The sequence below is a fragment of the Penicillium coprophilum genome, assembly GCF_028826855.1.
Source record: "Penicillium coprophilum strain IBT 35676 chromosome Unknown utg000004l_segment0_segment0, whole genome shotgun sequence".
Lineage (NCBI taxonomy): Eukaryota > Fungi > Ascomycota > Eurotiomycetes > Eurotiales > Aspergillaceae > Penicillium > Penicillium coprophilum.
In genome coordinates, this window is record NW_026622723.1 from 5,792,090 (window position 1) to 5,816,323 (window position 24,234).

At 49.3% G+C, this 24,234-nt stretch overlaps 10 protein-coding genes across 10 annotated transcripts; 3 read left to right on the plus strand and 7 right to left on the minus strand.

The window, feature by feature from the left end:
• Positions 1–1,120: 1,120 nt before the first annotated feature.
• N7500_006613 (uncharacterized protein) lies at positions 1,121–1,691 on the minus strand (the record flags this gene model as incomplete). Its single annotated transcript, XM_056677757.1, has 2 exons — positions 1,121–1,429; positions 1,485–1,691. The coding sequence occupies 2 exons, from the start codon at positions 1,689–1,691 to the stop codon at positions 1,121–1,123; spliced, it is 516 nt and encodes a 171-aa protein (XP_056532757.1).
• Positions 1,692–3,954: 2,263 nt separating this feature from the next.
• On the minus strand, positions 3,955–6,130 carry hsp90 (chaperone Hsp90; the record flags this gene model as incomplete). Its single annotated transcript, XM_056677758.1, has 2 exons — positions 3,955–5,790; positions 5,873–6,130. 2 exons carry the CDS (start codon positions 6,128–6,130, stop codon positions 3,955–3,957), a joined length of 2,094 nt encoding a protein of 697 aa, XP_056532758.1.
• Positions 6,131–7,365: 1,235 nt separating this feature from the next.
• On the minus strand, positions 7,366–9,021 carry N7500_006615 (NTF2 and RRM domain protein; the record flags this gene model as incomplete). The annotated part of the gene is made up of 2 exons (XM_056677759.1): positions 7,366–8,640; positions 8,701–9,021. 2 exons carry the CDS (start codon positions 9,019–9,021, stop codon positions 7,366–7,368), a joined length of 1,596 nt encoding a protein of 531 aa, XP_056532759.1.
• Positions 9,022–9,988: 967 nt separating this feature from the next.
• On the minus strand, positions 9,989–10,446 carry N7500_006616 (uncharacterized protein; the record flags this gene model as incomplete). The annotated part of the gene is made up of 2 exons (XM_056677760.1): positions 9,989–10,306; positions 10,396–10,446. 2 exons carry the CDS (start codon positions 10,444–10,446, stop codon positions 9,989–9,991), a joined length of 369 nt encoding a protein of 122 aa, XP_056532760.1.
• An 895-nt stretch (positions 10,447–11,341) lies between these two features.
• N7500_006617 (uncharacterized protein) lies at positions 11,342–13,064 on the plus strand (the record flags this gene model as incomplete). The annotated part of the gene is made up of 4 exons (XM_056677761.1): positions 11,342–11,404; positions 11,469–11,499; positions 11,581–11,722; positions 11,801–13,064. The coding sequence occupies 4 exons, from the start codon at positions 11,342–11,344 to the stop codon at positions 13,062–13,064; spliced, it is 1,500 nt and encodes a 499-aa protein (XP_056532761.1).
• A 31-nt stretch (positions 13,065–13,095) lies between these two features.
• On the minus strand, positions 13,096–13,854 carry N7500_006618 (PMF1/NNF1 family protein; the record flags this gene model as incomplete). Its single annotated transcript, XM_056677762.1, has 2 exons — positions 13,096–13,390; positions 13,475–13,854. The coding sequence occupies 2 exons, from the start codon at positions 13,852–13,854 to the stop codon at positions 13,096–13,098; spliced, it is 675 nt and encodes a 224-aa protein (XP_056532762.1).
• A 644-nt stretch (positions 13,855–14,498) lies between these two features.
• Positions 14,499–15,368, minus strand: N7500_006619 (putative cAMP receptor-like protein; the record flags this gene model as incomplete). The annotated part of the gene is made up of 2 exons (XM_056677763.1): positions 14,499–15,110; positions 15,171–15,368. The coding sequence occupies 2 exons, from the start codon at positions 15,366–15,368 to the stop codon at positions 14,499–14,501; spliced, it is 810 nt and encodes a 269-aa protein (XP_056532763.1).
• Positions 15,369–17,160: 1,792 nt separating this feature from the next.
• Positions 17,161–19,729, minus strand: N7500_006620 (Sirtuin family; the record flags this gene model as incomplete). Its single annotated transcript, XM_056677764.1, has 3 exons — positions 17,161–18,066; positions 18,161–18,184; positions 18,698–19,729. 3 exons carry the CDS (start codon positions 19,727–19,729, stop codon positions 17,161–17,163), a joined length of 1,962 nt encoding a protein of 653 aa, XP_056532764.1.
• Positions 19,730–20,293: 564 nt separating this feature from the next.
• On the plus strand, positions 20,294–21,481 carry N7500_006621 (cation diffusion facilitator family transporter; the record flags this gene model as incomplete). Its single annotated transcript, XM_056677765.1, has 2 exons — positions 20,294–20,837; positions 20,904–21,481. 2 exons carry the CDS (start codon positions 20,294–20,296, stop codon positions 21,479–21,481), a joined length of 1,122 nt encoding a protein of 373 aa, XP_056532765.1.
• A 441-nt stretch (positions 21,482–21,922) lies between these two features.
• Positions 21,923–23,714, plus strand: N7500_006622 (xylulokinase; the record flags this gene model as incomplete). Its single annotated transcript, XM_056677766.1, has 2 exons — positions 21,923–22,423; positions 22,479–23,714. 2 exons carry the CDS (start codon positions 21,923–21,925, stop codon positions 23,712–23,714), a joined length of 1,737 nt encoding a protein of 578 aa, XP_056532766.1.
• Positions 23,715–24,234: the final 520 nt, after the last annotated feature.

Genomic DNA, 24,234 nt, shown 5'->3' on the forward strand with positions numbered 1-24,234 from the left:
AGGAGGCTTCGACGACATCTATAATATCTCAGCTAAGAGTTGATGTAGCCGTGAGGCCAGCCCTAACCTTCTAACCTTATCTTTGGACGTGCGGCTTAGAAGCGGGAGTCACTCATACTAACTAACCCCTCACCACTACTTGCCGCTTGCATATTATAATCCTTCTCGATGTAACATCAAGCACATACGACCATAGGGTGTGGAAAACAGGGCTTCCCGTCCGCTCAGCCGTACTTAAGCCACACGCCGGTGAGTTAGTAGTTGGGTGGGTGACCACCAGCGAATCCTCACTGTTGTATGTTTTTTTATTTTTGTTTTGTTTTTGGTAGTGAACATGGTTTGCAAGAGTAGATCAACGTTGTGTGAGGATAATGCTTCTGAATGAGAAGCATAAACGACAACTTGATATAGAAGACCTATCTCCCACCAGTTGGCCAACCGAATGTGATTAGTTGCAAGTGGTCTTATTTCTATATCCCACAGGAATATGTGCATGGTACAAAATGCATGGTACAAAATGCATGGTACAAAATGCATGGTACAAAAAGCATGGTACAAAAAGCATGGTACAAAAAGCATGGTACAAAAAGCATGGTACAAAAAGCATGGTACAAAAAGCATGGTACAAAAAGCATGGTACAAAATGCATGGTACAAAAAGCATGGTACAAAAAGCATGGTACAAAATGCATGGTACAAAAAGCATGGTACAAAAAGCATGGTACAAAAAGCATGGTACAAAAAGCATGGTACAAAAAGCATGGTACAAAATGCATGGTACAAAAAGCATGGTACAAAAAGCATGGTACAAAATGCATGGTACAAAATGCATGGTACAAAATGCATGGTACAAGGTTACTGAGGAATGAAGGGTCATTACAATGTACATAATTATCATGGTGTCCCTTTGGTTCCTTTTTTTCTATCATTGTCAATGGTGACCGTATAACTCAGTTAGCTAATTTCTGTCTACACAAGGATCTACGATTCTCTACCGCAGTCCAATCACCTGGTCGTGTTACCTCGATATATTGTACAAGTAATCCATGAGAAGCCAAGGTGCCCGAGGAATCTGTATTTTTTGAATCGCTCTGCTGAGACAGATAATTTGGAAACGGATCCTAGTCAAGAGTGAGTCGCGAGGAAGGACGCGACAGGGAGCGAGACGGCTCTGCTGGATAATTCCCAGCCGGTAGAGAATATGACTCTCGTGAATATGACTCCTGTGCATAGCCATTCTTCTGCTGATTAATGATCTGAAAGCCTCGATCGAAATTTTTAATGCAGATGATGGTGCAACAAATCGTTGCAGAGGTCAGCAGCAAGGATACCGAAGCAAAAAACAACATCATGTCCTTTCCATCGGTTCGAGCGCCACAGATAATGACGATACGGCTGATGAGATATGCGACTAGACTGAGATAGCATATCTTGCGAAAGGTTAGCAGTTAAGCTGATACAGCAGATGAGGGGAGGAGAGCTCACAACAATAGCAACCACGCCAATGATTCGCTCGTTTTGGACAACCCAGATACCCAGTAGCATGATGATGAATGCGACCGGAATGAGGAGCATGTTGAGGGTATACTCCGGTTCCTTGAAATGGACATAGACCAGGTTATATTGGATGATGAAACCCAGCAAGAAGTAAAAGAGGAGTTTGATCAAGACCAAGAAGATCTGTGCTCGCATCTTGTTAGCGTGAATGCTCCAATTGTTCAAAGTAGTGAAACCCTAGGTGATAGAGATTACCTCGTATCCCAAATAACGAATCCGTGTTTTCAAGCTCCCATGAACAGACTTGTATATGACCCATGAATACTCCCTATGTAGGAGGTATACAGCCCAACATAAAAGAAGGGTGCACAGCCCCGTGGTCACTGAGACTATAATCTCCGCTGGCTGGATCTGGGGCCAGAGACTGCGAGTGGTATCTATCAGAGTCGGATACCCATAACGCGACTCAAAGAGTCTCGTGGTAGTTCCCTTCACTGATGTGTACTGCATTACAGAGTACCCAAAACTGCAGGCATTGCAGATGCAGATTGAAAAGAGAAGAACATTATTCTTGTGATGGATGGCATCCAAGGCAAGAATGAACTCGTAGACGGAGGCGAAAATTAAGATTCCGAGGTTGATTGGGATCATATAAGAGACTGTGACCTGTGTGATTGTGGGAGTTACCCATAACTGCCATTCCACGAGTATATAGCTGTTCTGGTTAGGGGTGGTTCAGAAAAAGATAGGGAAAGCGTACATCTCCAGGGCAATGGTCACGATAGCCTGCGCGAACAAAATGCCACAAAGCCACCATTCATTTCTCGTGGTGGGTCTATACATGGTTGCTTTTCTTCTCAGAGTATTGAACGGGGAAATATCTGTTTAATTCTCTCTTTTCCATTTTCCCCCACGTGATGTTCCTGTACATAAGTGCCAGGCCAATAGGAACTGTTTCGGCGAAACATTCCTGGGTCCGATCGATCCGAATCTTTGATTGGCTGGAGATTCCCCATACGTTCCTACTATTTTAAGCATACATTTGGGAACCTTTGAATGGTGTTGCCTGTTTATAGAGTCTACCTGTAGAAGTTCACTAACGAACACTTACATGATACAACATCTAATGTCATTATACCTAGAGTATTCTGTATGTAGATAGAACTCTCGTAACTCTTGTGTTCCTTTACTCTCTAACCAGCTTCTCAAACCCCAGCACCATTTTCTGCGAATCTCGGCGATGAGCCTGTTATTAAACGGTTTGCTTTGTAACCAGGCTAACAGCCTATTTAGGAAAGAAAAAAACTTTGAGCTTGGGGCCTCCCGTCGTTTGAGACATGGTTGAATTGTCTTCACCGGTGGAGATGAAGAAATGTTCGAAGTAGTAGGCAGAATCGGCCAAAATGACCTGGTATGGAACATACCTCAGTGATAGCATCGATTGAGGGCGCTGATACAAGGATGGTGATATTCTTTGCGGTTAAATAGAAATCCTGTCCTCAAACACAGCTGTATCATGCATACCCGTTCCAGAATATGGTTGCTCAATCAATCAATCAATCCCACGTGAGATATATATTCGCCCGATCGTCAATACTGATTTCAAAAATCCTACAAAATGATTCAAATACTTTCTTCACCTTGTAGAATCCCAAACTACCAGTTAGTAAATAGTCTAGCAACCATTTAATTATATAAAAAATACATAGAATAGTGATCACGAGCAGAGTTCCGACTTTGATGTGGGCGGGCGCTAAGCATAAATGTAAAAAAAAAAAAAAGAAGTGGACGGGCAGCGATTCGAACGCTGGACTTTTCGCATGCAAAGCGAACACTCTACCAACTGAGTTACGCGCCCAATTAACGGATTGTAAGAGGAGTTGTCAAAATATGTAATACAAAATTAGAAGCTGCATACGGTGCCCTAGTATGAAAAGTTAGTGTGGATTGGGCTTGGTTTGTCGGAGTCGGTGGTGATGGGTTGGGGTCAAGAACTTCTTCTGATCGGACTGGGTCATTGTGAACGGTAAAGGGGAAGTATTGCGTAAGGTGACGGTGTCGTATGTTGAAATGGGCAGTGGCATGAGGAGAACTCTGGAAAGGGAAAAGAAAGCGAAAGCGAAAGGGACAGGGAGAGGCAGAGGGAGGGGATGGATACCCATGAGGTGAAGTTTGTTGGAAAGTACCAGTTGGAATGTTCAACTATGATTCCACATCACGAGACCGAGTGTACAGGTGTTTTCACAGGATTCAAGTCGACAGCCTGAACCACAGCAAGATTCAACTACAGTAAGACACTACAGTATATTTGACGGTGAAAATAATAGAAAAAGTATCAGTTCTTATTGGCGAACAAATAAAATGAAAAGTTAAAAAACATCACAGAGGGTCATATCCCGTTTCCCATTTCCCGTAAGACTTAAAAATTAGCAATATCGAAAGAGTTGAGAGAATGAATCTAATCAACCTCCTCCATGGTGCTCTCACCGGTAGCCTCGGTGGGAGCAGCAGCCTCGGTAGCGGGGGCGGCCTCGTCCTCATCAATGTTCAAGCCAAGGGCGACGAGCTTGTGAATGCGCTCGGAGAAGCTGGCGGGCTCCTCGATAGTGAAGCCAGAGACCAGCAGGGAGGTCTCGAAGAGCAGCTGGGTGATGGACTTGACGGTGCGGTCGTTCTCGCCATCGGCCTCAACCTTCTTCTTAAGCTCCTTGATGATGGGGGACTTGGGAGAGATCTCGAAAGTCTTCTTGGAAGACATGTAAGAGGACATGGAGGTGTCACGGAGGGCCTGGGCCTTCATGATACGCTCCATGTTGGCGGACCAACCGAACTGGCCGGTACGGATGGCGCAGGGGGAGCCGACGAGCTTGGAGGAGACAACAACCTTCTCGACCTTGTCGCCGAGAACGTTCTTGAGGGCCTTGGCAAGGTCCTCGTACTCCTTCTCCTCAGCCTCGCGCTGGGTCTTCTCCTCCTCGGTCTCCTCAAGCTCGAAGTCCTTGGTGATATCGACGAGCTTCTTGCCGTCGTACTCCTTCAGCTGGGTGAAGGCGTACTCATCAATGGGGTCAACCAGGAACAGAACCTCGAAGTTCTTCTGCTTGAGGGTGTCCAAGAAGGGAGAGTTGGCAACGGCCTTGATGGACTCGCCAGTGATGTAGTACATGTTCTTCTGGTGCTCGGGCATGCGAGTGATGTAGTCAGCGAGCGAGGTCTGCTCGTCGCCGGACTTGGTGGACTGGTAGCGGAGGAGCTTGGCCAGGGTGGGGCGGTTCTGGGCGTCCTCGTGGATACCGAGCTTGATGTTCTTGCTGAAAGCCTGGTAGAACTTGTCGAACTGCTCACGGTCCTCAGAGATCTCAACGAAGAGCTCAAGGGTCTTCTTGACGATGTTCTTCTTGATGACCTTCATGATCTTGTTCTGCTGGAGAGTCTCACGGGACAGGTTGAGGGGAAGGTCCTCAGAGTCAACGACACCCTTGATGAAGCTGAGCCACTCGGGAATGAGGTCGGTAGCATCATCGGTGATGAAGACACGGCGAACGTAGAGCTTGATGTTGTTCTTGGTCTTCTTGGTCTCGAAGAGGTCGAAGGGAGCGCGCTTGGGAACGAAGAGAATAGCGCGGAACTCGAGCTGACCCTCAACGGAGAAGTGCTTGACAGCGAGGTGGTCCTCCCAGTCGTTGGAGAGGGACTTGTAGAAGGAGGCGTACTCCTCGGTGGTGATGTCGGCGGGGTTGCGGGTCCAGATGGGCTTGGTCTTGTTAAGCTCCTCCTCCTCGATCTTGGACTCCTTGACAGTCTTGGTCTTCTTCTCCTTCTTCTCCTCCTCATCATCGACCTCCTCGACCTTGGGCTTCTTCTCATCATCCTCCTCCTTGGCCTCCTCGGCCTCCTCATCGGGGACCTCAGTCTCGGTCTCCTTCAGGACGTGAAGGTAGATGGGGTAGGAGATGAACTCGGAGTGCTTGCGGACAACCTCCTTGATGCGGGCCTCGTTGAGGTAGTCCAACTGCTCATCCTTCAAGTGAAGGATGATCTTGGAGCCGCGGCCGAGCTGCTCGCCCTCGGTGTCCTCCTTGAGGGTGAAAGTACCGCCGGCGGCGGACTCCCAGATGTACTGCTCGTCATCGTTGTGCTTGGACACAAAGGTGACACGGTCAGCGACCAGGTAGGCAGAGTAGAAACCGACACCGAACTGGCCGATCATGGAAATATCAGCACCGGCGGATAGGGCCTCCATGAACTGCTTGGTACCGGAGCGGGCAATTGTTCCAAGGTTGTTGATCAGGTCCTATAAGATAAGAACATTAGTTTCTGTAGCCACACAGATGTAGGGGAGAGAGTGATTTGAGTCAACTCCGATAGAAACTTACAGCCTTGGTCATACCAATACCGGTATCGCGGATGGTGAGGGTCTTGTTCTCCAAGTCGGGGATGATGTCAATGCGCAGATCCTTGTTGGAATCGAGCTTAGAGGGGTCGGAGAGAGCCTCGTAGCGGATCTTGTCGAGAGCATCGGAGGCGTTGGAGATCAACTCACGAAGGAAAATTTCCTTGTTGGAGTAGACAGTGTTAATAATCAGCGAGAGCAGCTGAGAGATCTCAGCCTGGAACTCGAAGGTCTCAGACATGATGGCGGATTGTGATTCTGGAAAGACTGTCAGAAAGGCTGAATTTCCAGCAATTGAGAAATATGTAGCAAGGTGTGAAGAGTCTGATCAATCTGATCAAGCGGTGGGGGAGGGGAATTGGAAGCGGTCAGGAGAAGGGAAAGGAAAGATCTTACAAGAAAGCAAAGTAATTAAAAAAGAAGAAGCTCTGGGGGGAGAATCCAAAGCAAAGCGGGAGAGAGATGAAGAGAAAGAGTCGAGGTGAGCGGGCCAGTTCCTTTTGTGTTTCCAAAAATTTCTTGTGGAGAGTTTCTACGGTGATCCAGCAACTTCCACTGGTCGTTCAGGCAACCTTGCAGCTTTCTCTGTATTATTCTAGACTCTTCTGCTTTACCTTTGACTTATTTTTCCTTCTACTTACTCTAATTTCCCCAGTATTTAGCTCTTGGACTTTTCTTCTATAGCTGCAGTGGCACCATGCCTCAGGCATTTGATATCTCTAGAATCTTCGAGGGTTCCCCAGATGGATGACTCGTCGACTCTCATTAGGTAAGCATGATAGCTTGGCACCGCTAGCTAGCATGTGGCAATATAGTGACAGCATAGTGGCAATATATAACTTGGAGATTCATTTCTCTAATCAATATTTTGTTAGACCATGACACAGTAATCCTTGAGATCATCTCATTTACAAAGATAATGACCCAGAGAATAGAAGAAAAAAAAAAGGCAAGATACAAGAAAGAACAAAATACAAGAAAGACCGGGATGGCGCACCACCGTAAAACCCTGGAGTTTGCTATGCTAGTTGAGAAAAATGTGATATAACGTCTTGCAGGAAGGAGCAAGTAACAGTTCATGGCAGGAAGACACTGAAAGAAAGGAATATGGTGCAAATAAGAGAATCGTGGATGTCCAAGACAAGACCCGATCCCAGCAAAAAAAGAGGTCAATCAAAATAAAGGTCAGGTTAAAACACAAGTGCCCAGAGGGAAGGAAAGAGACGCAACTTTTCCAGCCAACCCGGACTAACCGCTAATATGCACTGTGACGGGAAAAAGGGGGGAGGCAATAGTCACGTAACACATGTCATTAGGAAGAGACGGGGCAAAAGAAAAAAGAGAATCAAAATCGGAGTAATACAGATCCCCGAGAAGGTCATCCGTCGGAGAGATGGTCACGGGACTGGTGAGAGACGTGACACCGACGGGGAAGAATAACATAGAGGATCATCAAAATATCACGTAAAATGTGTTTTAAGCAGCTTGGGGCTGGCTGGGGCGACCCTTGGCGGCAACGTTGCCACCGCGACCACGGGGACCGAAGCTGCCACGGCCATCGCGCTGGAAGCCACCACGGCCCTGGCTGCCGGAGCGGTCACCACGACCACGACCGGCACCGCCACCACGGCCGGCGGGGAAGGCGTTGCTGCCGTAGGCATTTCCACGGGGGCGGCGCTCCTCAACGAGAATCTGCTCGCTGCCAATCTGGTGGGGGTTGGCGGCAACGGCAGCGGTATAACCGGCAGGCTCGTTGAATTCAACAAAAGCGCAGTTCTTGGGACGGCTGACATCGAAGTACTTCAGCTTGCCGAAACGAGCCAGGGTCTGCTTGAGCAGACTGGCATCGACCTTTTCGTTGACGTTCTTGATATAGGCGAGGACGGTCTCCTCACCACGGGGTTGGGACTTCTTGTCGTGGCCAGCGGTCTGCCATCCGGCTTCAGTAGAAGGGGTGTCTTGGGTACGGGCAGCCTCCGCGGGGGCGGGGGTAGCAGCAGGCTGAGCGGCGGGGGCAGCCTGAGCAGCGGGAGCAGCAGCCTTAGGAGCAGCAGCCTTAGGAGCAGTAGTGGCAGGAGCAGCGGCAGGAGCGGCAGGAGCAGCAGCCTGGGCCTTGGCGGCAGCAGCAGCCTTAGCTGCGAAAGAGGTAGTCGCAATGCTAGCCCATGTCTTGGGGACAGCGGGAACGGGGGAGGTCTCCTTCTCAGGTACCTCCTCTTTCTCGGCAACGGCAACGGGAGAGGGCTCAGGAGTGGGGACCTCCTCCTCGGTCAAAATTTCAGCATCGACGACAGGAACCGGAGCAGGGATCTCCTCCTCAACGGGAGCACCGTTGGTCTGGGGGGCAACCTCCTTAGGCTCCTCGGCGGGAGTGGCGTTGGTCTCAGCCTCCTCAATCTTCTCATCGACATTGGGGACAGCGACTTCCTCAGCCACCTGGGCCTCCTCAGCGGGAGCCTCGGCAACGGCCTCGGGGGCTTCGGCAACAGGCGCAGCCGGGGTAGACTGCTCGGGAACCTCTTCTTCTGGCTCTTCGGCCATATAACGGAAGATATCGTTGAGAACGTAGTAGCCGTTAGGCTGCTCGGCGAGGACGAAAGTCTGCACGAACTTGCGGGACGGCTCGGAGTTGTTGGAGATCTCACCAATGACTGAGACCAGGATGTTGTCGAAAGATGCCTGAGAATCGACATTCAGGACGCGCACCTTGCAATCCTGAAACTTCAGGGAGTTAAGTTTCTCGTTGATGGCCTATGCAAGTGGAATGGTTAGTGAGACAACACCCATATAGAGGGATCAAATCAAACTTACCTTAGTACCAACGGTGACGGGAACCGACTCGGCCTCAGTGCCGAAGACCAGCTGAGACCGACGAGAGTAGAACAGGTGAAGTTTGTCAGGGTTGCGACTCATGGTAGTATAGTACTGCTCAACGAAATACCAGCCGACCTCATCCTTCGAGATCTCATTCTTCTGCTGGTCGGTGGGAGTGACGGTAGTCGGGGTGGAAGACTGCGCAGGCTGGAAGCTAGCAGCAGTGTTCATAGTGACAGATGCGTGGTTATAGGATTCGGGGTAACCGTGCTGGGCAGGGTAGTTTCCATTAATGGGAACCTGAGTCATATCGGCCATGGTGTAGGATTGAGGGGTTTTATTTTCGAAGTCGGGTGGAAAATGAGATTGAAAGTAACCGAAACGCGGCAAAAATGGTGGCCGAGACTATAAGAGCCGAAAGGCTTTTTTTTTTAAGAAACAAGCGATGAACGGTCTAAAAATGATGTTCTTTGTGTTTCCTTCGCTTGACTGGGTGGCCATTAGTTTCGAGATCCGAACTGGACAAGGTAGATCAGAACTTACGATGCGAAATGGACAACCCCCCCCAATGCAAGCAATTGAAGGTAAAAGGGAAAGCAAAAGAATAAGAAAAGGCGCTTTGAGATTGCAGAAAAGCGGAAGTATAGCTGAAGAGAGAAAGAGTTCTTACGGGGTGGCGCGAAAAGGGAGGATTGGAGCGAGAAAGATGAGAATCGAGAAAAGGTGGGTCCTATAAGATGGACGGAGGCGTGGGGGGAGAGAGAATAAAGTGGAAAATGGGAAACCAAAAAAGAGATGGAAATGAAGCTGTGGGAATTCGCCTTCGAAAAGAACTTCCTTCTCTTTGACTCCGTGCGGGTTTCGCGTGGTCTTGGCGAACGGACACCGCCTGGCAGAATTTATAGTACACGAATATGTTTATGTTAATTAGGGAGCTCTATAAGAGATATAGAAGTTAAAGAAGATTTCAATTCAGGATACATGAGGAAAAGAAAAGAGAACCAGATCCGGAAGTTCATACTCAAGGAAATAATGCGCATCTCAAGTCAAAACGCCACAAATCCGAAAAAAAAAAAGAAAGAGGGGTATGATAGGAGGGTATGATAGGGCATGAAAGGGTGTAAAAAGAATAGACAATCATAAGAGCCGTATAGGTAAAGGCTCAAATGTCGGGGTGGAAAAAAAAAGGCAGTAATAAGAAACAAGAAACAAGCGAACGAGCAGAGACGGTTAACCAGCGGAAGCACATGGCATGTCATTCGTCTCCTCAAACGTCTCGTCACCATCAGGGCGAGTCAGAGGTCGCCTCGGTTTTCTCAGAGAGAGGCTTGCGCATGACAGCGTCTTGGCCAGTCATCCTCCGGCCGAGAGCGCGCTCGACCTTCGCCCCGAGAGCAAGTTTGTTCAGATTGTTCGACTTCTCCTCCGTGGGGACGAATCGCTGCTTGTTGAGAGGTTTGTTCTCGAGACGTTCGAAGCCATCGTGGAGGTGGAAGATGTCGGCGATTCTGGGGTCGCCGCTGGGAAGAGTACCATTTGTGCGATCGGAGGCAGCCAGCGAGGGGCTTCCACTGACCGTGGAGAATCGCTTTGAGTTTCGGTTCTGCAGCAGGTTAGACTTGCGCGAGTTTCGTGTGCATGCAGCGTTCAGGGCAGAGTAGGTGGAGAGCAAAGGGGGAAAGAAGTCCTTACCGATTGAGCCATGATGGGACGCTCAGAGTCGAGAGAAGGTTGGCGAGTCATTTCTGAGAGGTGGTATGGGTCTTATAAGGAGATTTATGGCGAAAGAGGGGCTTTCCAACGGTAGGTATCCAGAGGTCTTGGGACGCCTACAGAATTGACCTATTAGCGGGTATTACTGAGGACTGGCGATCTAGGGATACATACCCAGTCTGGTATAGGGATATGTCAAGACAAAAGTACCAATGCAGTGCAGAAGTAGAAATAGAGTCACAGAAAGGAGAAGTTGAAACGGGGGTGGGTCGTATTTGGTGGGGAACGAAAAGGGGGTTCTGAATGGAATAGCAAATGTGATGTATTTTTATGGTATGATATCTACAATTTCAAATTTCCGGATATCTTCGCCACGTGCTATTCGCCACGCGAGATCTCAGGTACTTTCTTTCTATCTGGTATTGATTGTACATTTATATTCTACTCAGAAAAGGCTATGTAGATTATTACTCTAGGTATTGCGATAACAGCAAGGGACAGTACATACCTCGGCTTATATACCGTTTTTACAGAGCTGGCGACGTAGGCCCCCTTTCACAACACATACCACTATTACAATATTGTACGGGGTACTCCGTACATACTAATACCTTCGAAACATGAAACCTCGGGCAGCTTACCACAGCCTTGGCATTCATGTAGATCTGAATCAGGCTGCTTTGAGAGTTCAGTCACACATTCTATATATAATCTAGTTCAAAGAAGTCTTACACTACAGAGTACAGCGAGTATGAAGCCTCACAGCTAGAAGAATAGCTATCATCATCATTGTTACAGATATGTAGTCGTGAAAGCAAGACTTTATACTCCGTCGCACACCGCGCAGATTCTGCCGGACTTACTTCAGTTTTAAGCACATCCATCTCTTGTCGATCCTCATTCAACCAACAGCTTTCCCGCAGATATGCCGAAGCCGAAATCCTTTCTAAGGGAGACCAAGACCAAGAAGAAGGCTGCTTCAAAGCAGGTATGTGGTAGCAATAAAATACACCCCAGAATAGTTTGGTCATGACCTCATACATTTTATATAGGCACCTGTGACTGCAGATGATTTTCTTGCAGGTGTGTATTTGAACCTCAATAAGCCAAGGAAAAAAACAAAACAAAACAAAAACAAAAACAAAAAACTAACTATCTCTCTAGCCGGTGTCGAGCTAGAAGAAGCCGGCGAGAAATGGCGGGCCGGAGACGCGGCCAAGTCTATGCGCTTCTTCATGCGGGCCATCACCAACTATGACGAGGGACTACAGAGACATCCCGGCACATTTGATCTAGCTTACAACAAGTATGTATCGTTTCACAATTTTCAATTTCATACATTGAGAGATATTCTTAGTTTACCTTGACTAATACACCCATCCAGAGCACGAGTCCAATATGAAATCACTCAACACCCCAAACTAGCGGCCCAGTTGCCAGCGCCACAGGGGGAGCTCTTACAGATTGCGTTGCAGTCACACCGGGATGCGCTGGCTCTGGAACAGGACAATGCTGACGTGTTGTTCAATTCGGGCCAGGTGCTGACCAGCCTAGCGGAGTTGATATCTAATCTGAAGCATCCTGGTGAGGAGGAGCAGACGCAGGCAGGGACATACCTGCAAGAAGCGATTGAGCTGTTCCAGCGGTGTCTGATGGTACAGGAAATGAAGTACACGGAAATGCAAGAGGAGATCGAACTGATGGAATCCGGGGGTGTACCACCGGAGCCGGAGGCTGTACCACCAACTGCGGGGCAGTCCCAAGCTGAGTCTGCAGGCGAGGAGCAAGAACAGTGGGCAATGATTGTGGAGCCCGTCACGAAGAATACGCTCGTGGACACGGCAGTGGCACAGCTGGAGACTTTGACGACTCTGTGTAATTTGCTGACTTCTAACCCCGGCGCGGGCGGTGTTGGCTGGGTGCAGGAGTACTCGTCGGAGCTAGTGCATTCGCGACTGCCTGCTTATGCTGAAGGCTCGGACAGACAATATGAGGCGGCCTTGGCGCGAGCCAAGTTCATCTGTGCCTTGAACGATTTGCTCTACCGAGGCGGACATACTGATATCCAAACCTACCAGCAAGAGGTTGGACAGGTTTTTGGTTCAGAGCTGGATGTATCCGCGGACCCCGAAGGCCTGTGTGGTAAGGCAGATGCACTCACATCGTTGAACCAGGCGCTTTCGGATATCCCCCCATCGGAGGATGACGAGGCGTTTGAAAACGTGGTAGCGTTGCGTTGGAAATCGCTTTCAACCGCCCTGGATGCATTGACGGCTGCGGCTAAGCTTCCAGATGCCGATAACCTGCCCAAAATCCACCTTGGTCGCGGAGACGCGGAGATGCACAGATGGCGTCTTGGACGAGCGCCCTGGAACCACGCCATGGCGAAGCAGAACGGAGCTATGCTCCTACGAAACGCTCAGACGTACTACCGCGGGGCAACAGCTCTGGCCCGCCGCGACGGAGCAGCGGAGGAAGAACGCGACGGAGCTTGCAAGGAGGCGATTGCCGCAGCGATTGAAGGCCAGAACACGAAGCTCGAGCAGCTTAAATCAACAGATCTCCAACAAGTCATAGTCGTGGCGCAGGATATGGTGGAAGACGGAATGGTTGACGGCAGGGAATTGAGTGCCCTGATTTCATCATGAACCGGAAAGAAAAACAATTTTCGTAACGCTCTCACAGACCCGGACGGGCATTCGCTTCCTCATCCATCTGGATCGCGTCCTGGCGAATGTGATGTTGTCTGCTGAATTGCGTGGCCGCCGTAGCAGCACCCTCAATATCAGAAACGACCAATCCAAGATGCGACAATAGCCGCTCAATTTCCAACCTTTGCGCCTGCACAGTCTGTGCAAGCTCCGCATTTTCCGCATGAGTAGCCTCAAGTCTGGCGTTGAGGGTCGACTGCGCTTCCTGCAGATAGGGCGTGAGGTGCGCTTTGTACAGATCTTCGGCACCGAGCGTATGCGCACTATATAGCCAATAAAGTTAGAAATCAGAACCAACCATAAAAACAAACATAGTCCGAGTAAACGGCCCATTCCATGCAACATACACTGTTCTCTCTTGTCCCTCAGCATTCTCCCCCTCCTGATCCCTCCTAGCCCTCGCATCCCCAATCAGCCGATCAAGCTCATTCAAATGAGGCACCGCATCCCTCTCCGCGACAATGTCATCAAACTCAGCCTTGGCATTCGCTTCCAGCTTCGCGTTCAGCTGCCGCCAGACACCTTCTAAGCTGGCAGGAACATGGCGCGCAGGCGTCGGGAAACAACCTGCAAAGTTCGCATACGAGTTTGCGCGGAGCGTGCGTGCCAAAGCCTGCTCGAAGACCTGGTTTAGACGTGAGGCGCGCAGGCCTGGGGATTGGGAAATTGGAGCTCGCGGGGGAGGGGACGGCGACGCGGGCGGTTGGCGGGAATTCGATTCGGCCATGGTTGATGTCGCTGCTGTCAGGATAATTTCGGAGAGTGAGAAGTAATGAAGATCATACGGGTATGGTGAGAGTGGTGTCCAGGAGCTGTTTGAGGTTCTTTGGGAATTTGGATCTGGGGTGTTGGACCTCACTCAACGCGACGCGCCGGTCACGTGTTTCTATAGATCGGATTGATGGGGTCGTATACTACGTCGACATTTGAATATTTTTTATTTATTTCTATACTCCGTCAAATGCTAGATTGCTTAATATGAGTATACAAACTATTTCAAGTAGTGTAGTTGGTATATTTCAATGGAAATGAGGCATTTAGCTATCAACCATTCCCAGCCCTAACTTGATGGATCTAAGCCCAGCCAACTCCGCCGTCTGTTCTCCTCATTTTCAGCTTTCACAAGTAGGGCAGGACTCGAGCTTTGGGAATTTTTTCGTAGACGAAAGGATTGTATATCTGTCACCGGACTGGGTATACGCCATGAGCGTACGCGGATATGGAGGTCAGACCAGAGTAATTTGAATGCAGGCCACGAGATAGAGACGTATATAAGGCTGTTCCAAAAGCCCTGCAGTGGCAGGACAAAGCTAGAAGCATAGTTGAGACTGAAATTAAAGTCATTAGGACGAGCCAAGGAATAGACTCTGTTTATCGTCGAGGGGACCTGCAATGTCGAACAATCAACACACGAAAGGAGCCGACACCGATTTCCAAACTATAATAAAATGTGACCAGACCTACCCATGTAACAAGCAATGCAATAAAAAACAGCATGGCATATTTCGTATACGCCCAAGTAGCCGAACTAGCTTCCGTGGAATTCGACCTCCGCTGTGAATCTAGTCCCTCCGGCCGCGCGATCTTCCCAGAATTCTCCTGCTGAAGAGGACTTGGACTGATTTTTGAGCTGGAACCTTGAATTGTGCCGGCGGTACCACCCCCACCCTCAATCGTGACCGAGTATGCTCTGAATGTAGCACATGGCAACCCGCGCGCGTTGCCTTCCGACAAGGACCGGCGTTCTGGAGTAGAACAGGCAATCTCCCGGGTAACTTGGATGCCGGTTAACATAGCAAAAGGAGATTCTGGGGCAAGGTCCGAGTCGATGCCGCCGAGGTTTCGAAGCTGACGTCGTTTCTGGTAAATCACTGTTCCTGCTCGTAGGTAGATGGCGAAGGTCATTGAGATGATGAGCCAGACTGGTCCGTAGAAGGTGGCGATACGGAGGAAGCCCCACTGTGCAGAGATCCAACACCAGAGCTGTTGGGAATGATTAGTTTAGTAAAAGCTGGTAGAAGGGACAACGTTGGTCCAGCTTACTATGGCAGAGCCGTATATCCGGCCTCGAGTCTGGGTCTGGATAAAGAAGTATGCGAAAGCTGGGACGAATGGAACACCGTAACAACAGAGAACATATTTCCATTCGAGCCGGCGTAGTTGCTCGGAGTTGTATTTGTGGAAGAATGTTAGGTAGACGTTGCATGCCATTGCGAATGTCCATAGCGCATCGGCCGGCATGAACCTATGCTTGCTTATTAGTGGTCGTCTACCAAGGGTTATTATTTACCAATATGGTACCAACCATTGAATCAAGAACCCTTGGAACTGGCACAGGGAACTATCAACCCCAGAATGAATCCCGTCTGCGGATATGATGGTGGCTATGTTAGCCATGATGTTACCCCATGATGCATAGAACACCAAGCGGTTGATGGGTTTGCGGAACGTGGGGGACCAGATAAAAGTAGCGACTATAACAAAAGTGCCAACCAGTGAGATAGTCGAGCAAGCCCGCTCTGTGGCTGAGATAGCCAGTATTTGTCGTTCTGACAGCGTCATGGTATCATGATCTATGAGCTAGTCACCGCGAGGGGGAGGGGCTTCCAGCGCCCAAAGGTTATATCCAACGGCCGATATGAACCGAAGAGACCCTCGTGGTCCAAAGCCAAGATTGCTTGTGAATATGCAGATGATGGTAGATCTACCAAGGGGGACTTTTGGGTTATGGCTCCCCCTCGAAACAATAGGCAAACGCTTCGAGTAAATATGACCGAAACACAATACCACCTGCTTATTATCCGCAACGGGCAACAAAGGAGAAAAAAAGAAACCAAATGTAAAACAAGGCAAGGCTAACCTAATCAGCATATTGCTGTCATTATCATCGGCTTCTAGCTAGGAATATGCTAGCCTGATGACCAGACATAACAAAGGGCGCGGCCCTGACAGTATTAGGCTCAAACAAGTGCCAAGAATGTGAGTAAAAACCAAGCAGAATGTCTTTGAAATAATTTTTTCTTCAAACTCCGGGATAAGACTCAGGCCAGTACTCCCTATGAAAGACATGCGAACGACCCCAGTGTGGGTGGTACCACAACGTGCAATCTGCACAAAATAGGTAATAGGCAAGGGATTGGATCAGGGACCAGTAGTGGTCCGCACAGAAAAGCCTCAGGTGCATAGCCCTTGAATCAGACCAATGATTAGAGCCGTTGCTTAGGCAGGTAGTCTTTGTCCCTAGCTATTAGAGTCTCATGGTTCTCGAGGACGAAGTAACCTAACTATGCCAAGAGTATAATGGTGACAAGAATTTAGGGGCCTTGTGAGATCATCAAATTAGTTCACCCGTGTGTGACACCAGCAATTCGTTTCCCCCGATGTTTTCTCAGCTCCTTGAGTCGCTACTCACGAAAGACCAGATTGAAATACGGGTGACTGCATGTTTGAAAGATTATTCCGAACAAGCATCAAGACGTTCAAACGAAGGTGATGCCTGCTCAAAAGGGTTGCTCTAGGTACTTCCAGCCGGGTACTTGATAATAGAGTACAGTGTAGCAGCTATGAGCTTGTTCGTCCCGAGAATCCTTGGCCGGTGTACAAAGAACCAGTTGCAGTAACAAGCTGGGATATTCCCGAGGATTGCAGTTCCAACGGGGGGACATTTGCGCTGGGCCCAAGTACTTGTTGCACATGTCTCGCCTTGCGTGCGAATAAATATAGCTTAGGGTGGATGGTGGAATTCAATTCTTGAGGTATAGCTATTTGAAAGCGACAGGAAGAAGATTGATAACATCTGGAGCGCTGCTCCAGGTCATCAAGACAACAGAACGGTGTTCCGAAATCGATCCATCTCCAAGGAGGGCAGATGCTCTTCATATTTGAAAACCTAGCCCAAAATCCGCAATATCAAGTTGAAAAATAGAAGGAAAATAAAGGAATCAAAAATATCCATAATCGGGTATAACGCCGAATTCTCCCATGTCCAATTGTCTAATCGAGCTCGTCATCTCGTCATGCGCAGTCTAGAACGCTAATAAGCGGGCTGCGGAGGGATCATGCCTCCATATCCAGCCATCTGCTGCTGCTGGTGTTGCTGCTGCAATTTGGCCTGGATCTGAGGTAGATCATGGAACCACGGGTGCTGCAGGGCTTCATTGGCGCTGATGCGCATCTCCGGACGAAGTTGGAGCATACGGTTCAACAGATCCATTCCGATAGCATCCATTTGCGGGATGATCAAGGACAGATCCTGCGTGGCGTAGACTTGGAAGTCGGACTTGTATTCTGGCAGCTGCGAGATGCCGGGCCATGTACGCTCGGACGGTGTGCCCATTAAACGGAAGATCTTGACCAACTGATCCTCATTGGTTGTGCCCGGGAAAAGGGGACGACCCGTGTACATCTCTGCCATGATACAGCCAGCGGACCAGATGTCAATGCTGGTGTTGTAGGTGCGACTCCCGAGGAGGACGTCTGGTGCGCGGTACCACAGAGTGACGACTTCGTTGGAGAATGTATTAACCGGGATGCCGAATGCGCGAGCTAGTCCAAAGTCACCCAGCTTGAGCTGGCCCTTCTTATTGATTAGGAGGTTCTGTGGCTTCAAATCGCGGTGGAGGACGCGGTTGTCATGGCAGAAGGCGATACCCTTGAGTAGCTGGTGCATGAAAGATTTGACCGTGGCAGGATCCAGCTGTCCACGATCACCACGAGTGTCCATATACCTCTTCAAATCTCTATCCATGAACTCAAAGACAAGCATGAGTTTGTTCTCCGTGTGGATGACATCGTAGAGCGAAACAATGCTTTCATGCTTCAGCTCCTTCATGAGCGAGATCTCACGGATTGCAGTTGACGGTGTTCCCTCCTCTGAATCTAAGTGAATTTCCTTCAGCGCCACCATTTCACCGGTTTGGCGATTGCGCCCTTTGAAGACCTGTATTCTGCATCAGCGGTGAATTGGGGGGGATGGGGGGAGTGGCGATCGGGCAAAGATCAAGGAGGTGAAACAGGGAGAGATCGAGACGTACGGTAGCATAAGTGCCTTCGCCGAGCTAGAGATAAGACAGTTAGCGACGATCCAAGACGTAAGTAGAAAGACATGCCTTTTCCAGCTGCTGGAAGGAACTGGGCTGCTGCGATTTGTCCATTTTCTGTGTAATTTTGGAAGCCGGTGGCCCCGATGGTTTGGGTTTAGAAAAGAGAAAGTGACCAGGAGAAACCAGGTTTGAGGCGATCTTTAAAGGGCGAGGATCCCTAAAGTGCTCCATGCTGAGACGTGAGGGAGGAGCCCCGCGTTGAGCGGCCCGGGACTTATCGAGCCCTTTTTTTTCTTTTTTTGCCTCAGGCGCTTATTCTCTATACCTTCATCTATATTTATATTTGTATTTGTCGCTATGACTAGGATTTGATTTTCACAGTGATCTTGATTATCATCTATTTTCTGGCAATTTCTAAATCTATAGATTGACTGGGAGTTGGGCTACAACGGGCGGGAGGACCGACTGGACTGGATAACTGCACCGGACATGAGCTGTGGGTTCATGTCCAATATTTCCAAAAAGTACGGCTTCGTTTCTCACGCCACCAACATTAACAACACCAATAGGCATGCCTCGTTTATGTGCTCGTTCCACTAGGCGCCACGCCGAGAAAGTCGCGAGGCTACTACCCAAGATGAGTAGCCGCCCAGCATCATCAATCGCCTCTTCAGCCGCTGTCTTCACCAGTGGATCAATATTTTCTCCAAACATGATCACTGCTGGTTTCAAAATTCCAGCATTTGAAGTGGCCGATAATGCGCCATCACTTTCGACCTCTACATTCGCCTTCGTGCCATCGCTCAGCGTAGGAGGGTTCTCCAAGCAGGTCGGACAGGAAGGGTAACGGAAAGTATAATATGGAGCTTCAGCGAGATCAACGTCGCCATCTGGGTTGAGCTTCAGGCCTTTCCGCCGTTGCTCCTCCTGATTATCGGTATCGAGCACACCCTTCTCAACCATACGAGCCAAAAACCCCGCCCAAGCTGGGTTGAGTCTCTCCAGCGACGCTTGGAAGTCCGCGCGGGGAAATTGGTTTCGGCAGCTAGTGCAGACAACAGATCGCAAGTATCCATGAAGTTCGAGGGTAGGCAGTTCCGGATGCGCGAGGGAATGGAACGAATCGACATTTTGCGTTACCACAGAACTTATGTATCCTTTATCGCCAAGGTCTTTGATTGCCCAATGACTTGAGTTTGGCTTTGCTTTTAACAGTCCGGGCCATCCGATGAAACTGCGCGCCCAATACCGCTTGCGCGACTCATGCTGGGCGACGAACTCGTGGTAGTAAATCGGACGATAGGACTTGTTTTGCCGGTAGGTACCCTGATCCCCTCGATAATCCGACAGACCAGACGCGACAGAGATACCTGCGCCTGTCAGCAGTACCGTCTGGGAATGTCTCCCCACATCGACACCTCGGAGATTGAAGAACGGTGGCGCAGTCAAGAAGTTGCCAATAGCATCGATTGCCCCTGCAAGAGTTGCTGCCGTCTGAGGAATTATAATAGCAGGTGGTAATGGTCCCGTAAAGGGGATTCGAATAGCAGGCGTCGTCATTGAAGACGCCTCATCATTGTCTTGGCGGAAGAGCGGAGGTTCTCCAACGATTGCGTAGTCGGAAGCTTGGCGGGTCTTAGGAAGGCCAAGATTTGAGATTAGATTTGCGGGAATGGTACGAAGAAGTTGATAAAAGAAGGATTCTAATAGGCTCCAAGGGGTGAATCCAAGGGATCAATAGGAGTCATGGAGAAGGTCATGGTGAGAAATGCAAGCGCTCAGATTGGAAACGGAAAATCAAGGGAATTGCCGGATGACATGATTCGAAACATCCCACTTGCATCTCTTTGTGGATTAGATGTAAAAAATAAAACTAAAAAAAATCCTTGTCTTTGATACAAAAGAACACTCTGTCCATTCGTTCAATTGTGCTCGCGTGCCTTCGACGTGATGCCGCTGACGCAGCCCCTATGCAGGCTTCGTCCTCTCCACCTAAGGATCTCCAGTTTCAGATCTCTTACTGCCCAGCGGCGTATACTTACATCCGCTCCTTTATTAAAAGACGCTTCATCCTTTCTTTTTCATTCCAGGCCTCGTTCCATCCCACGTCCGGCATCTATCGCTATGACGCAAACTAGGCACCATGGCCATAGCCACGGCCACGGCCATCATCACCATCACGACAACACTTACCTGACCTCCACGAACAAACGCGACGCGGGTGTTAGAATTACAAGGATTGGTCTCGTGGCTAATTTGTGTATGGCGATTGGAAAGTTCATTGGTGGTTATGTCTTTCACTCTCAAGCTCTCATTGCCGACGCTTACCACGCGCTCACCGATCTTGTCTCCGACTTTTTGACTCTGGGAACTGTCGCCTGGTCCCTGAAACCTCCGAGTGAACGATTTCCCAATGGATATGGAAAGATCGAGAGCATCGGTGCGCTAGGAGTTAGTGGACTTCTGCTCTGCGGAGGAGTGTTTATGGGCCTCAACGCAGGACAGGTGCTGCTAGCTCAGTTCTACCCCGAGGCGGCCGAAACAATAGCTCACTCTGGGGTTTTGGGACACGGTCATTCGCACAGTCATGGGCCAATTGGTCCTAGCATCCACGCGGCGTGGATTGCAGCAGGCTCGATTGTGGTTAAGGAGTGGCTTTACCATGCCAGTAAGTACAAACAGCGAAATCTGGGGATAAAAATATATTTTTATCGGGTGGCTAACTTGATTCTAGCTATGAAGGTTGCTGAAGAGCGCAAGTCGTCCGTCCTTGCATCTAACGCCGTTCACCACCGTATCGATTCCCTGACAAGCATCGTCGCCCTTTCCACAATTGGAGGAAGCTATGTCTTCCAAGACGCCACCTGGCTGGATCCAGTTGGCGGAGTCTTGATCTCCCTGATGGTTATCAAAGCCGGTTGGGCCAACACACGTACCTCGCTTTTGGAATTGGCGGATACTACGGTTGATGAAGAAATCCGACACTCTGTGGAGGATGCTGCATCCAAGGCCCTAAAGGATCTTGAGGATGGTCACGAAGTGATTGTTCGTGACGTGCAGGGCATGAAGTCTGGTCAAAACTACCTAATGGATATTGAGTTGGCTGTGCCAGGAGCTTGGGCTATTAGCCGGTCGCGACACATCGAAGAGGCCGTTCGCCAGGCTGTTGGATCTGGAGTTCGTGGTGTGAAGCGAATCAAAGTGCGCTTCATTCCAGCGGAACATGAGGATCTCACATTCTCGGATGAATTCGTTGCACAGGATATCAGTGGGGACCCAGAGACAATTCAAGATGCTCGGAAGCAGCAATAGTAGATTTCTGCCATGATTCCTCTTATGTATAGATTGAAATATAAAGAGATCATACAATAGTATACGGGGAGTATATAGTGGGGGTAAGGCTATTCTACCGAGAATTTAGCAGAGCTACAGCTAAGGGAAAAAAAAAAAGCTATTTACCCGGCTAAAGTCCTCGGGCCTGACTTGACATTCCTGGGAAAATCATAAGCTTGACCTAATTGGTTCTCGGTCGAGACTTTCCACTTTTCTTTATATAAAATGCGCCCACTATGAACGAGTCCGGTTATAGTCCCATTTACATCATCGGTTTATATGCCCCGGGGCAATCTTGCCGCTTGCACATGTACATAACTTTTCCCGGACTCATCAATATTTTTGCCTAAAGCTGGTATCCCACTTTATCTTTTCTATTTACTCTATTGTCCCCGTGGAACTGTATCTATCACTTCCACTATGGCATCAAATACACCCCTCTACATTGGGTTCGATCTCTCGACCCAACAACTGAAGGGATTAGTTGTCAACTCTGATCTCAAAGTCGTTCACGTTGCCAAATTTGACTTCGATGCCGACTCGCACGGGTTCCCGATCAAAAAAGGTGTTCTGAATAATGAAGCCGAACATGAAGTGTTTGCCCCGGTCGCTCTGTGGTTACAGGCATTGGACGGTGTCCTAGAAAGCCTGCGCAAGCAAGGGCTTGATTTCAGCCGCGTAAAGGGGATTAGCGGTGCGGGACAGCAGCATGGAAGTGTATACTGGGGTCAGAATGCAGAGTCACTTCTTCGCAATCTAGATTCGACCAAGTCTCTTGAGGCACAACTGGAAGGGGCTTTCTCCCACCCATACAGCCCCAATTGGCAAGACTCGAGCACCCAGAAAGAATGTGACGAGTTTGACGCAGCTCTCGGTAAGCCCGAAGATTTGGCACAGGCCACCGGAAGCAAAGCACACCATGTAAGAAGCCCTCAAAAGGTTTATGCGGGGCAAGCCTGCTGACACTTGTCATTAGAGATTCACAGGTCCTCAAATCCTCCGATTCACAAGGAAATACCCCGAGATTTATAAAAAGACCTCGAGAATCTCATTGGTGTCATCGTTCTTGGCATCGCTTTTTCTAGGCCATGTAGCCCCATTCGACATCTCCGACGTGTGTGGGATGAACTTGTGGAACATCAAGAAAGGGGCGTACGACGAGCGCCTGATTCAGCTCTGTTCGGGTGTTTTTGGAGTTGAGGACCTCAAGCAGAAGCTCGGCGAGGTACCGGAAGATGGAGGCCTACACCTGGGCCCTGTTCATGCATATTTCGTAGAGCGTTTCGGCTTCAGTCCTGATTGCACGGTTATTCCAGCAACTGGCGATAACCCGGCAACCATCCTTGCCCTGCCACTGCTGCCATCAGATGCAATGGTATCGCTTGGCACCTCTACTACCTTCCTCATGTCGACCCCCAACTACAAACCCGACCCAGCCACACACTTCTTTAATCACCCCACGACCCCCGGCTTGTACATGTTCATGCTGTGCTACAAGAACGGCGGTCTGGCCCGTGAGCACGTCCGAGACGCGATCAATGAGAGTTTGAAGGATACCCCTGCCCACCCCTGGGCCAACTTTGACAAGGTTGCGCTGCAGACCGCCCCATTGGGTCAACAGAGCCCAAAGAGCCCGATGAAGATTGGCCTGTTCTTCCCGCGCCACGAGATCGTCCCAAATATTAGTAAGGGCCAATGGCGCTTTACATACGATGCTAATACCGGAAGTCTACAAGAGACGACCGATGGATGGAACTCGCCGCAGGATGAAGCCCGCGCTATCGTCGAGAGTCAGTTGCTTTCACTGCGCTTGCGGTCTCGAGACCTTACCCAGAGCCCGGGCAATGGACTCCCCTCCCAACCACGTCGAGTTTACCTCGTTGGTGGAGGATCTAAGAACAAGGCAATTGCTAAAATTGCTGGCGAGGTCCTCGGTGGTGTTGAGGGTGTATACTCGCTCGATGTTGGCGACAATGCCTGTGCCCTAGGTGCCGCATACAAAGCCGTTTGGGGTATTGAGCGACAGCCCGGTCAAACATTTGAGAACCTGATCGGTCAGCGGTGGAACGAGGAGGAGTTCATTGAGAAAATTGCTGACGGTTATCAAAAGGGGGTGTTTGAACAATACGGTCAGGCCGTCGACGGCTTTGAGAAGATGGAACTGCAGGTTTTGCAGCAAGAGGCTGACAAGGCCAAAGCCCATGGGAACTGAAAATAATATAGACATAGAAAAGAGTTTAGAATGATCTTAGTTTTAAGCCATTTCGAGGCCTTATATAGCAATGAGTACTCCGTATAGCAGGTCTAGTACATATATGTGTTCCAATAAAGCTTTGGGCCCCAAAAAAACAACTGTGTGCAAGCCCCTTGTCCTATTTAGGAAAACACAAAGAACATCACATTTCCAAATCTCTCTTATATATCCCTTTTGAGATATAACCACTTTTGTAGACTTGACACTCTCTTGGCAAGCGAAGGCGGAACCTGGCACGGGATCGATTACGATATCCAGTCTAAATGCCCGCAGGTCATATCTCCACCAAAAAACAATTTTGACAACACAACACCCCTACACTTCATTTCCCTCTCTCCTTCCCACATATAAAAGGGAGACTGGAAGATGGAAGAACAGGTGAGTCTGCCAATTATGTTCATCCTCCAACATAAAAAAAAATTCCACCCCAACTAGCGCCCCTCCCCCGCCGTTTCAACCCCTCCGATACCTTGAGCGT